Genomic DNA, 12,500 nt, shown 5'->3' on the forward strand with positions numbered 1-12,500 from the left:
AAATAAATTAACAATATGTAAATAAATAGTTTAAACTACTCACAAGTAACCGATAATTAACTAACGATATAAAGATTTAACTGGCCTCCAGTTAGCAAGTTATTTAGTTAAAACTTGTGGTTGCTCTCGTCATTACCACCTACCCGCTTTAGTTCATAGATTTTCTCCACCATGTTTGTGTGGTTACCCTCTCTTACCTAGATTTAAGTTAAATTAATATCGTTTTTCTCTATAAGTGATTTATTGTAAATCTTTTGAGAAAATAAATATCTTAAACCATATATATAATCTGAAAGACAAGTACATATTTCATACATTTTACTTGCCCCGATATCGGTATCCGCGTCCGATACCGATATCGGATCGGATAATTTCAAAACGCTCTAAAGCTGCGAGTTCACGGTGGGTGCAGGCCACTCCCAACCGACGCAACTAGGTCTACGTTCCAACAGTGGCAGTTCTACGGCTGATAATGATGACGACCCTATAATTTCGTATCCTGACCTTCTTCAAGTCATCCTCGGCGGCGCAGATGCTTTGTACCGCTTGCTCCACGCACTTGCCGAAGTGCGTCCTGCGTTCTCTGTCCGCTTCGGAGCGAGCCGATGTCGAAGACTGCCTGCGCACGGGGCTGCCTGCATTCTCTGCAATAAAGAATCACATGGCCTTGATAGAACCTAAGAGTCTCGAATAGGCTGGTGTACTAAAAATGGTCATTGGACCGTTAGGATCTACAATACAATACAATAACTCTTTATTGAAAGAGAGAGAGAGAGAAACATTTATTTACACATATTCGATACGCATAAAAATACATTAGATGGAAAAAATAAAAATAACATCGAATAGTATAAAGTGGACCCCACTCAGCATTTTTTATTGCACACCAACACACAGCAAGCAATACAGAAAACACATAGGTATATACAGAGACCTTGAGAGAGAGAGAGAGAGAGAGAGAGAGAGAGAGAGAGAGAGCGAGAGAGAGAGAGAGCGAGAGAGAGAGAGAGAGAGAGAGAGAGAGAGAAAGAGAGAGAGATTTACACATATTCGATACACAAATAAACACGTTAGGAAGAAATAATAATTTAAAAAAAAATATCGAATAGTATAAATTGGGGCCCACTCAGTCCACCCGGCTAAGAGCTACGGTGTCACAGACAGACACACGTAGCGGTCAAACTTATAATACCCCTCTTTTTGCGTCGAGGGTTAAAAATGCGAGTGTATTACCCACACAGAGTGCATCACGTCATACAGGATCATACCATTTTTAAGCGCGGAACGCATTTCATCCATGAAGTCGATGGTCGCATCGCTGGCCGTCGCACCACGACGTTTTAGCGATGCAGAACGCACAGGAACCGCCGGTCTTCTGCTCGCCCCATCTATTTTAAGTAGTAAAAAATGCAAGTGTTTAAGAGATGAAGAAAGTAGATTAACGTTTTTCCATTGTATTTTATCGGAAAAGTGTGCTTTCTCAACTAGCTTACTGAACTTTACTGAAGCTGATTGAGATAGGAAGATAAATGCGAACATAAATATCTATAAAAGCCCTCTCATTCTGAGACGAGGCCTGTGCCCAGCAGTGGGACGTATATAGGCCGAGATGATGATAATGATGATAGAACAGCACTGCAAACCTTTGACAGCTGGCAATAATGCCCTCAGCCTCTCGAGCTCAGATTCAACAGCTTCCTGGCTGTTCTTGGCTTGCTCCACGCCAGCTCTGAGCTGCTTAGAGGACGGTGGGCACGAGGACTTGATGGCTGACTCCAACTGCTGCAGGGACGACGACACCTGGTGGGAGGCGTCGAAGATAACCGCCTGGCATTGGGGCGAGCTGGCAGAGTTGGCGGTCAGCTGCAAGGAATAAGACAACACTAGGTACTAATAGTACATTACTGCAGAGGCCAGTAAGTAAGCCATCCTGGACGAGTAGAAGTTTCATGGCCGAACCACCAGGTGAGGCCATCAATGATACGAGGCCAGGATGGCGATTACTGGTCGAAGCTTGTATAGTGCTTTTCTCAAAAATGATAATGATGGTGATAATAAAATGTCGGTGATTGTGATGTGATGATGATGAAGGTGACGGTGATGATGATTGATGATGGTTGATGGAGATGATGATGATTGTTAGTGATGATGACGATGGTCGTTGATGGTGATGATGATCATAATCGTTGGTAGCGACGGTAACGATGATGACGATGATGATGGTGATGATGTTAATGACATGGACCCATTTCAAAATACTAGTTAAGCGCTGCCCGTGCGCTGTTTGTGACGGGTTCCAAATTTTTAATGGAACCCGTTGCCGTCCAGAAAGTAAATTTCATACTTACTTCCTGGACACTAGCAGCTAGTCTCCAGGATGCGTTACTTTCTAGGACATTTTTGATGACGTAATGGGAACATCTCATACCATTTTTGAGAAAAACTATTTAGGTACTTAGCTGTGACGCAAACCACACGTACTTTTTTATTTATTATTTATTTATTTTTATTATTTGGGGGCATCAACAGCAATACAGTACATTATAATAGGACTTAGGTACTAAACAGAAAGCCAATGACAGATGTCCACAGAAATACAGTTGGCGAATCATACTCAAAACAGTTAAAACTAACACAGGCAACAACTTGTACTTGTATAATAGACCACGAAATTCCTTTACGACTTAGATTCAATAATAGCTTTAAACATCGAAGACTATTTCCGATTCACTACTCTACCTACGTTGCGTAAATCGAATGTCACTATTTTCGTTCCGAATAACAAACTTTGACAGAATCATCAATAACCGATTTTTTTTTGCATACTGTTGATTTTGAATTGAAAACATGTCGGCTCCAAAGCGGTAATAGATTTTTTGAAATTCATGTACCTACTTTGAAATTGGCCAACCTGTATACCTCTATTTCCAGTAGTATTGGCGTCAGTCCCGTTACTAACCTGTGCAGCAGTGAACAGCTTCCTGGCAGCATCACCGACTGCATGCCCGGTCTCTTCAAGGTCCTTCCCCGACTGCACCCCAGCAGCGAGCGCGCGTACATGTCCCATTAGCTCAGACGTTTTTATGCACGTTGATTCACACGCGTCCATTATCTGATCAGCTCTCGGGTCAGGTTTTGGATTGAACACGAAGTGAAGCTTGCTGGAAGCTTGGAGGTACTGCGGTACAGCTTTGTTTATCTCCTGTAAAAGAAACTCTGAACTATTATTTCTGTTGAGGTAAAAGCTGTAAATTTTATGAACCGACGGGAAGTAAAAATAATCCCATCAAAAACATTAGACATGTAATGAACCTATGTACTACCTACACTAAGAACAACTATTCACTCCAAGTTCTTTTATTCGTACCACTGCCACGACTGCCACTAAAGGAGGTTAAGAAATTAGCTTCCAAGATCGTTCCTGCAAGCAGCCATCTTGACGCTGCTGTTCGACGCGGCGACATGACGCTGCTTTTTTGAGTCGCGGGAAATTCAAAACAGGGTCACGTGGCCAAATGTATAGCTGGAAACGAGCTTCCAGCGACTAGCATCATGTGTCCGCACCTTTACAAAATAAACGTTGTTTTTTTTTATTTGATTGATGTACCTAACTCAACAAGGCAACTTACTTCAGGCGAGTGGGCGGCGCTCGCGCCTATTCTTAGTGTAGCGTCGCACAGAGCTCGCGTCTGAGCCAGCATCTCGTCTCTGGCCGCTGGGTCCTTGCTACTGCTTAAGCTCTTTGTATCTGAAATTACAACTACAACACATCGAAAAAACCGGTAATGTCAGTAAAACTCCTTTAAATTGGTTAGGTAAAGATAGACATACAATAAATATGATATTCAGACTTTCTTCCTTGGTGGTGATTCCTTGTGATATAACAGTTAACTTTCAAGTTTCTAGACGGACTTTTTGTCGGTTTAGTTTAGGAAAATTTCGAAATGGCAGACCGATGGGGTTGTTAGCTTCATTCATTTTTAAAAATTCGTGACATTCATTTAATTCACAAACCACTCATTTTATTTTACCTTTAACATATTCGGCACAAGTTCACGGATGCAGCTGCATCGGCCTGTGTTTGCATAGTTCTATTGTTTCTGATCTGAAATAAAAAAGATTTATTTTAATTAAAGGAACCAAGTTGTTAGTTAGTCTTAGGTTCACATTCGTCGTATCCTTACCGATTACGATAAAGAGCCACAATTACAAAATGCTCACTTTTCAGGAGAAGCATTTTTGTGTTTCTTTCAAAATATAAGTAGCGAATTGATAATTTTGCAATTAAATAATGTGTATTAGGGTTCTAGGGTTCTGTTAAAACAAAATTTATGTTCTTAATGATACATTATAGATAGATTTTGTCCTTTAAATCCTTTTTCGTCGGACTAAATGAGTTTTAAAGGGCCATAAGCTACATTGTGCCTTTTATCGTCGAAAAATTCGAGGCCACAACTACCATTAGGACCAAATTGTAGTTGTTAAAATATTTGCGTTTCAACATTTTTTTAATTTTAGTATTTTTCTTGTAATACAGAAAGAAGTGGCAAATAAGAAAAATATTTTATTTTTATTTTTTAAGATTTTTTAAATCATAAAGCGTAGGTACGTAGCCACAGTAATTCTCTAAAATAAAACAAGTCCCATTTAAGGAAGCAAGTGAAACTAAAAAAAAAACATACTTAAAATAAATATTTAACTTCTGAAACTCAAAATATTCTCTACGCTCTTAATATAAAAATAAAATTGCACATTATTATTTACTCAGTCTTCAGTACTCATTGGGATCTTTCCTTATTCTTTCTCATCGTCTGTATCACCCGCAGTAGCAACACCTCCTTTCTCATGAGGTAACGTTATAAAAAAGTCATGAAATTCTTCAGGGTTTTTTTTATTTTATTTTTTGATTGATACAAAGATACTTGTCTTTATTCACTTTTATAGGGTCCGTGCTTACTCTTGCAATATTTGTAACTACACTCCTTGTCCCTCTATTCACCTTTTATTATGTCGTTATTGTTTTCTAGTCTTCGCGAAAATCGTAACTAAGTATATTAATTGGTAATAAGGACCAAATATTGGACAGTGTAAGTTAAGAAAATAAAGATTAACTACATTTCTTTAAAGACAACGTTTCATTATTTCTTAATGTGGTGGAAGATTTTTTTTGACATTCATAAGTGCTTGTTATAGCCTAAATTGAATAAAGATATTTTGACTTTGACTTTGAATATTTACAGACTGTTACCGACAACAATAGCGGGCTTGATGTTTAAGCAAACCAAGTTAATCGCAGCGCAGATTTTTGTCAGAGCTACAACACATAAATAGAAGACAAATTGATGAAGACTGAATTTTAAATAAAACTCAGATGCATTAAAAAGCAGTAGCCGTCATTGTACAAATTAAACGAAAAAAATAAATGTTGGTGTGATATAATTTTGGAAACTTTCCCGGAGTCACACCGAAGTTTTTGTCAACTTGAAAACCTTCAACTTCTCGCTACTACCTATACCTACTGAATTATTTTTGCATAATGTCATCGTCGAAGAAAAAATTACGAATAATTTCTTCTCTCTGCATAACTATATCATCTAGAACTTCATCGGTTTCTTTTTTTTTTTCTACAAGGATAAAATTTTCAATCTGACACGGAATTGAGCTAAACTTTAAAATTGTCTTTTAATCATTGCACATTCTACATTTTCGCCAGTTTTTTCTTCGGTGATGTCATCAGGCGAAAACAATTCAGCAGTAGCAGGAAGTTAAACGTTTTCAAGTTGAAAAAACTTCGGTGTTGCTCCTGGAAAATTTTCAAAATTATATCACAATATTTTTTTTCGTTTTTTTTAAAATTCGGTCTTCATCAATTTGTCTTCTATTTATGTGTTGTAGCTCTGAAAAAATCTGCGATTAATTTGGTTTGTTTCAACATCAAACCCGCTGTTGTTGTCGGTGACAGTCTGTAAATAATAAGAAATACTGAAACGATGTCTTTAAAAAATATGCTTAGGTAATCTTTTTTTCTTAACTTAGGTACACTGTCTAAAATATGGTCCGATTGTTAAACAAATAATCTCGATCTTGTTCTTTTCAGGTTCTACGTGAGACTTCTCGTTTTATTTTTTTGTAAATAGTTAGAAATTAAAAAGCACAGGCAAAACATTATTAATAATAAAACAGTCACAGAAACCATACCGAATTTTATAAGAAACCATAAGAGAATAATATTCTAGCCTATTGGCCGACTGACAAGAAATTAGAAGGTAAATAGATATAAGAATGCCAAAATATACAGCGAAAAAGGCCTCAAGTGCCATAAGAACCCAAAAATCAGACATGCAAAATCACACCTTCAAAAAATTATTGTTATCAAAAAGCAATTATGTTCATTCTATGAAGCCGCAATGTTAGTAAACTACCCAAATATATCTTTAAAAAGCGAATATTTAAGCAATAATTCAACAAAACATAATTCGTACATAGAAAAAGGACACTACCGAAATTGTGGCCACACATTTGCTATACAAATAAAATTGAGCTATTACGCGATAGAAGACCGCAGTAGCCGTTCGGGCTTTATTCTAGGTAATAGTAACCACTTCATTAAATTGTGTGAATTTCTTCATTAAACTATGTAAATATATAAATAAGTAACCTAAAAAAATAAATAATACAAAAGTAAACCTAAAATAAGTAATAAATAGAATCTGAATAATGAAAAAACTTTATAAATCAATTTCGCTAAATTACTTGGTGTTTACTTTTTTTGTTCAGCGCCATCCTTTGTAACTATTTTCACTAGTGTAAGTCCTCGACGATTCGTTTTATGGTTTTCATTGTCAATTAACGAAAAAATAGATGATCTTACAAATGAAATAACCATTACGAATGCACGCCACTCTCCCGGCGCTGTCCGCCGAGTACCGCAGAAACGGCGCTTGCGCCCCCTCGTCGCGCCCGCGTATCTCCTTTTTGCACGGCGAATAAGGACAGCAGCGTATTTCTGGCTTTACTCCGCGTTAGAAGTGAGACATACGTAATTGTGGCTTTTTAAAATTATTTTTTTACTATAATAAAAAAAATATTAAAATTATAATTTTAAGTTATAAACATGTATCTTGACGTGTAGAATTCAATTTACAATAAAAACTAAAAGCCCCTATGGTGATAGTGGCTCTTATCGTAGGATACGACGATATTATGGCCATGTAAAAGATCTTGTTATGCTCTCGCAAACAGCCTCTTTCTACTACAAAAATATAACTTTACCAACTTAGAAATCAAATTATATTGAAAAATCTCCAACATTGTAATTTCAAAGTCCTATATCTCAAAATCGGCTAAACCGATTTCTTTCAAACATAGCTAAGAACCAGCACAAGAAAACACGCTTTCACGTAAAAAGCCTAGCATCAAAATCGGGTTCTAAATTTGCGAGCTACGATGCCACAAACATACAGACAGACAGACAGAATATTGGCATCATATAACACCTTTTTTGCGCCGGGATTGAAAATCAACTGGAGAGCAATATTCTTCCTTAGCAATGTAGTTTTACCTCGTGGAGTGGCTACAATAGAGCCCACAACAGCGTTGAGTTCTCCCAGTCTTCGTGCCAGAGAGTCCTGTATCCGCCCGGCCTCTGCTATCGGCAGCGGAGCACCTGATGGCTGAAAATCATAAGCAATAAGTTGTTCAACAGGTGTTAAATATTTGACACAAGTATTATAATTATTTATTCGCCTATTCTATCCCACTGCTTAACATCATCATCATCATCATCATCAGCCCGAAGACGTCCACTGCTGGACAAAGACCTCCCCCTTAGAACGCCACAATGAACGACAATTTGCCACTTGCATCCACCGGTTTCCCGCTACTCTCACGATGTCGTCAGTCCACCTGGTGGGAGGCCTGCCAACGCTTCGTCTTCCGGTTCGTGGTCGCCACTCGAGGACTTTTCTCCCCAACGGTTATCTGTTCTTCGAGCGATGTGGCCTGCCCATTGCCACTTCAATTTGCATATTTTCCAGCTATGTCAGTGACTTTAGTTCTTCGACGAATTTCCGTATTCCGGATTCTATCGCGCAAAGAAACTCCAAGCATAGCTCTCTCCATAGCTCGTTGCGTGACTTTGAGCCTCTCTAAGAGGCCAACAGTTAAGGACCACGTCTCAGCGCCATAAGTCATCACTGGCAACACACACTGGTCGAAGACTCTAGTCTTCAGGCACTGCGGAATATTGGACGAGAAGACATCACGAAGTTTCCCCCACTGCTTAACAAAGACTTTTTATTAAATTTTTCTGTTGTTGTCAATATGAAAAAATATTTGAAAATACCTTGTCCAATTCTTTCTTGGCAGCTTCCACGGCTGCTTCGGTTAAGGCGCATGAAGTAATGAATCGCATCCTGGCTGCCTTCGATTCGACTTCGTCATCCTCTCCAATATTTCCACCTGAAGAGTCTTTAGCAAAAGGATTTGTCAAATTTTTCCATCAACAGTAGTAATGAGATGTGGGTCAATCAATGGGCTTTTGTACCATAGAATCTTAATTTAAAAAAAGATTAACATAAATTTTCTCTTAAAAAATTTAAAGTGGTAGAAAACTGGAAAATAAAACAAATTATGTAAAAATCTGTTGAAAAATAAGCAACATGAGTGAATAGGTAAAGTTGGCATTCTATCTCTACCTATCTAGAAAAACAAACCAACCAACCAACCAACCTATCGAACCAACTGAATCATGACATGACCCACCGTGGAACCCTTTCATACAAAAAGTCATAGTTACATCGCATTGCTTGACAAGGGAATTCATTATGACACTTTTTTTATACAGTATAGGCATGTTTGGCCACAGCGAGGATGAGGCCTACGATGGAGCACGCTAGCCTAGTAAATGCTCATTCACCCTAGACTTGAAAGCGACCAAATTGTAGTGTTCAGGAAACACAGTCGCAGGCAGGGAATTCCACTCTTGCTGTGCGGTTGATGAAGGAAGAGCGAAAACGCTTTGTGCGGATTTTTGGAATACTGACAAAGTAAGGGTGGAGACCCCGCCTACTTCTGGTCGACCTGTGGAAGAAAGGAGCAGGTGGAATGAGGTCGTACAATTCCGAAGCACATTCTCCGAAATGTAGCCTGTAGCATACCGACAGGGAAGCCACTCTTCTGCGATGACGAAGGCTCTGACGACCAAAATACGCAAATGGTTTGACTGTACACCAGGACAGCTGTATTATAATTTCTAACTTACCTCTAATCAGCTCCAAGGCTTTTCTCAGCTTAGCCACTTCCTCATCAACCTTTGCCTTCGCCGTCTCCAACTCTTTAATTTTCGGTTGTGTTGCTGCTCCCTGCCACGCCAGGGCTAGTGCCTTAGTCGAAGAGTCCAGGGCGTCCACGGCGGCGATGCATGACGACCGGCAGAGCGGGGAGGTTACTGTGTGCACTGTTATCTGAAAATATTTGAATTTTGGTAATATCGAGGAGAAACTAAAGAAAACCTAGGTAGTGTCCCCGCCAAGTCGAGCAAAACAAAGGTACGGCCGTACCATCAGCCAAATATGTGGTCTACCACCCTAAAGTTGATAATCGTTTGCATTTCATAAAACAATAATGTCAATGGACGTGTCTGTCAACTTGAAAGTTCGACAAAGTTTAGCGACATATTCATTTGATAGGAACTTGTTTAAAAATTGATAGACCACTTATTTGGCTGATGGTACCATACATTTCTCGAAGCCATTCAGGCTATTTTCAACCTCCTGTAATTTATGAAACTCCTGAAAACCAGCGCTGCGGCTTGCCGTGCCAACACGCTGAGTATGGCTCTTTTTTGCTTCTTCCGGCACAACGTCTTTTTTCTTTTTCTTTCTTTTTTAGTATGTAAGAGTATGTAATAAGGTTGTCTTATTTGAAATTGTATTTTTTTTTTCTTTTTGCTGTGCCGAAATTTGGCCAATAAATTTATTATTTTCTTTACTTTTTATTTTTTCTAAATACACATTGTGGGTTCACAAGAATACTCATAATTTAAGTTCAGTACAGCAATTTGATTCAACAACGCTCACTTAGAGCCAAGTCTTCTACAGCCTGGCTATTGTTTTGTGATACATTGCGTGTGTTGTCAATCAACTGCTGGGCTGTGAGCATGACGAACGAGCAATGAAAGGAGGATTCGCTCCTCACACCGCAGGTCATCAAAGCGTTTTATTTAAGCAATAAGACAATGCAATCCTTCTGTCATGAGTGTTATTTATGGATAGGACGAACAGATAGACAGCAAAAAGATCTTAGAAGGGTTCCGTTTTTTTCCTTTTGTGGTACGGAACCTAAAAAGGCGAAGCGTGTGTGCTGTATATTTTGCAGGCTCACCTCAGCAGTAGTCAGTAGATCCTGTGCAGCATCAGCGACTTTAGTTCCCTTGGCGTCTAGCTCTTCACCCTTCGATCCTTGCGTCTGGTCAGCTAGGTCATAAACGTTGGCGAGCAGTTCCGAAGTCTTCAAGCAGGTCGATTTTGTCAGGTCTATTATCTAAATGAAACCAAACAAACACAGTTTTACAAGCTTTTATTTAGTTTCACCTGTCCCAATGTTTGTCATCAAAGCTTGCGAATTAAATTTGATCCTCTTCCCGGTTACCGATTGAGCTAAAATTATGCATACTTACATGTGTAAATCGCGTGACAGTACAATAATCTGATAGTGACATATGGTAGTCTAGCCAGGATTGTCTCCGCAGGACGGAACTCTTCAACGGTTAATGGCATCGACTTGAAATTTGGTATGCAAAAATATTTTGGCAAACAATGCAAGTACAGTCAACAAAGAGTACAGCCAGCAAAATAGCTTGTATTAAAAATGAAATTTTTACTAAAAAGTTATTTATGAATTAAAGTTGTATTGAGTCACCTTAAGGATACTAGGTCCTTGCTTTTATTAACTTGATTTTAGTTTTTAAATGTTATATATAACCTCCTAACACCCAAAGTCCTTTATCAAGGACTTATCGGTAATTTGACATTGAACTCTCTCACAAGTGACATAAAATTTCATGTTCATAAAACTAAAATTTGACTTGGGCTTCAGCTTAATTAATTTCAGTAGATCTTTACTTGGCATTAATACACGCCGGGCACAGCAAATGAATTACAAATTTGAGGTTACACAAAAGCTTCTTTGATTTCCCCCCTTTACTTACCTGGTCTTGCAAAGCATAGTTTGCGCTAGGATTGATGGTGTACGCCAGTTTTTCTGATGCCTTGGTGAACCGCTCCACAGCGTCATTTACTTCCTGCGACAATAAATTTTATTTTAGTGTCATTATCATCATCATCACCATCAGCAGCCGTTAGGCCCTCTCTTGAACACCGACCTTTTCTCAGATTGAATCTTTAGGTACTTTAATCATCTTTTAAGCAGCTTCTTTTAAGAATATCTTCACTAACCTGCTCTTTTCCTTCATGCTCGCCACTACTAAGCATCTTCGTGGCATCCAACAATGCTCGCAAGTTTTTCAAGAGATCATCTTGACCAGCCTTATCCATCCCTCCAGCCAATATTCTCGCATCTGAACAACATACATTATTATTATGATAACCTTATGACAATAATAGTTTTATTAGTAATTATGCTTATGAAATGAGAACCATGTTTAGGTTAACATGATGATGGTTCATGGTTCATGGTTGGTGCATCTATATTTCAGTTTGTATTTTCAATTTAGGTTTTACGGGATGACCATAAAAGTAAAAATTTAGAATTGAAATAAAAAATACAAAAAGATTCCAAAAAACCAATCTTAACGTGGTTCTCCTTTCTTTAGCATAATTGCATTATGAAAAATAGTCCCCCTAAGAAAATTACCTGTACATTAGTTAATTAATAAACCTATAACGCAAACACACTTAAACCTGTAACCAAAACACCACCACTAGAATAATACTAATTAGTGAATTTGAAAATTAACATAAAACAGTATTTAAAGTTGAATTCGCCTAACCCCGTAGGTATAATTTACTTCTCTGTTGCTTTCTGTGTGTTTTTAAATACATAATTCACCTCAACTTACATACTTCCCACTGCAGATTGAGAGGGCAAATATATGTATACTCACCCTGAACCAAATCGGGGATTAACTCCTTTATTGTAGCAGTGACCGCAGCAGCGTAGTCAGGTTTTTTCTCATCTGAAAAACAATACTCATGTATGCTTCATACATTTAAGTAGTAGGGTTCTGTTCCTGAAGGTTCCAAATGGAGCCCTATTATTTTACCTAACTCTGGTACCCGTGTGTCCGTCTCTCGTCAGTCACATCGGTCTTACATCCATGTTGGAGCTACAGTCTTCAAATTTTCCTAGCATTAGCATCTTGTTGACTCAAAGTCATACAAAATGTCAAAAAATATTTTTAAATGTGTTTATACAATTAAAAGTAACCGCTTTATGCTTCAAAATTCCTTCATTATTCAATTGCTAAGAGATTTACAAAA

General features: G+C 38.3%; 2 protein-coding genes across 2 annotated transcripts in view; one reads left to right on the top strand and one right to left on the bottom strand.

The window, feature by feature from the left end:
- Positions 1 to 436, top strand: part of LOC141438631 (uncharacterized) — a 41,221-nt gene extending 40,785 nt beyond the window's left edge. Inside the window, exon 50 of the mRNA XM_074102495.1 lies at positions 413 to 436. Coding sequence (XP_073958596.1) covers positions 413 to 436 — 24 coding nt within the window. The remainder of the gene's footprint in view (positions 1 to 412) is intronic.
- A 2-nt stretch (positions 437 to 438) lies between these two features.
- The window catches only part of LOC141438632 (uncharacterized), a 28,127-nt gene continuing 16,065 nt past the window's right edge, over positions 439 to 12,500 (bottom strand). Inside the window, exons 20-31 of the mRNA XM_074102496.1 lie at positions 12,125 to 12,196; positions 11,457 to 11,578; positions 11,210 to 11,302; positions 10,384 to 10,542; positions 9,263 to 9,464; positions 8,345 to 8,469; positions 7,562 to 7,673; positions 3,630 to 3,748; positions 2,960 to 3,202; positions 1,644 to 1,863; positions 1,269 to 1,388; positions 439 to 644 (exon numbers count right to left, since the gene is read on the bottom strand). Of these exons, the coding sequence (XP_073958597.1) occupies positions 439 to 644; positions 1,269 to 1,388; positions 1,644 to 1,863; positions 2,960 to 3,202; positions 3,630 to 3,748; positions 7,562 to 7,673; positions 8,345 to 8,469; positions 9,263 to 9,464; positions 10,384 to 10,542; positions 11,210 to 11,302; positions 11,457 to 11,578; positions 12,125 to 12,196 (1,793 nt within the window). The remainder of the gene's footprint in view (positions 645 to 1,268; positions 1,389 to 1,643; positions 1,864 to 2,959; positions 3,203 to 3,629; positions 3,749 to 7,561; positions 7,674 to 8,344; positions 8,470 to 9,262; positions 9,465 to 10,383; positions 10,543 to 11,209; positions 11,303 to 11,456; positions 11,579 to 12,124; positions 12,197 to 12,500) is intronic.

The sequence above is a fragment of the Choristoneura fumiferana genome, chromosome 19 (genome assembly GCF_025370935.1).
Source record: "Choristoneura fumiferana chromosome 19, NRCan_CFum_1, whole genome shotgun sequence".
NCBI lineage: Eukaryota > Metazoa > Arthropoda > Insecta > Lepidoptera > Tortricidae > Choristoneura > Choristoneura fumiferana.